General features: G+C 39.9%; 1 protein-coding gene across 1 annotated transcript in view; it reads left to right on the top strand.

The window, feature by feature from the left end:
- Positions 1–1,320, top strand: part of LOC111153786 (dynein cytoplasmic 2 heavy chain 1) — a 309,334-nt gene that overhangs the window by 93,991 nt on the left and 214,023 nt on the right. The window contains 1 exon segment of the mRNA XM_022513025.1: positions 347–468. Within this exon segment, the coding sequence (XP_022368733.1) occupies positions 347–468 (122 nt within the window).

Here is a 1,320-nt window from a genome sequence, read left to right as displayed (position 1 = left end):
TTTGTCCGGTAAAGATGCGTCCCGGGGCCAGAAGACGAAGAACTGATGCTTGGTCATTGTTGTGGACAGACACCTGTTCGTTACAAATGTAGCTAACAGAGTGCTGGTGTCGATAAAATATCATTATGTTAAATATCTATGTGGTTCAAAAACATTCATTTTGAAGCAGAAGTTCAAGGTTATCTTAATGAAAATAATAATTCACGTTATTGTTATTTTAACTGTCAACCAAAAACTTCATGGGGGGGATAAATTATTAAATGCTTAAGTAAAATAGACTAGAATTACCTTTGCTTTTATTTGAAATGACGTTAGGGTGCTGGCTAACTTGTGCTGCCTTTTCCAGAATGCGAAGCGAGCCAGCACGGCGGCCGCCCCTCTGGCCGCGTGGGTTAAAGCCAACGTGCAGTACTCCCACGTCCTGGAGCGCATCCGGCCGCTGGAGGCCGAGCAGGCGGGGCTTGAATCGTGAGTGAGAGCCGGTGGAAAGGAGTCCAGCTGTTGCTTATTTGCCACCATTTAATGACTTAATTATTGGGGTTTATGTTTTATGTCTTGTTTATATCTAAAAAGATAGCTGACAACATCAAAACATGGAACGTGAATCAGTTAGATAAAATTAAATGTCAGACCAAAAGAAAAAGCAATTAAAAGAAGGTAGAGAGCAGAACCAACTCATTTTTCCCCTCTACCATTATTATGTTGTTGGGAGGATAATTGGTGCAAGTTCTTTTACAGAGAGCTGACATTCTGTGAACGAATACTGCTATGGTACAAAAAGTAGGTTTTGGAAAGTTAGGGCTTTTCGATTTGTCTTCTCCTTCAAAGTTCGAGGAAATGTGTTGTATATATTTCACAAAACATGGTCTGGGCAGGTAGGGGGACAGTTTCACATTTACTTTGGGGCTCACTGCTTTAACTGGTGGTGTTGCCTAAGTCAGCGTTGGTTCTAGCACAGATCGAGAGGCAAGTTATGTTCTCGACTGATCTACGTGTGACCTCATTTCCTCCTACCCTGGACGAGGAGGTTGTTAGCCACCTGAACTTCTTTTTCTCAGTATACTTATGTGAAGTATAGGTGGGTTATATATATATGCGGGTTATATATATGTGTGGTGTATATTTATGTGTGTGTGTGTGTGTGTGTGTGTGTGTGTGTGTATGGGTTAATTCGTCACATATTTTTGTGTAATGGATAATGTCAGGTGTTAGCCTTATTTAGAGTAAGTATTTTTCACACCTGAGACATAACGTATCTTAGGGGTATGTTTCCTTTTTTTTTTTTTTTTAATCACTTTTTAAAATTTATTTTCAGCATAA

The sequence above is a fragment of the Enhydra lutris genome, unplaced genomic scaffold, assembly GCF_002288905.1.
Source record: "Enhydra lutris kenyoni isolate GAN:26980312 unplaced genomic scaffold, ASM228890v2 scaffoldscaffold34, whole genome shotgun sequence".
Classification (NCBI taxonomy): domain Eukaryota; kingdom Metazoa; phylum Chordata; class Mammalia; order Carnivora; family Mustelidae; genus Enhydra; species Enhydra lutris.
This window is presented reverse-complemented; position numbering and strand designations above follow the sequence as displayed.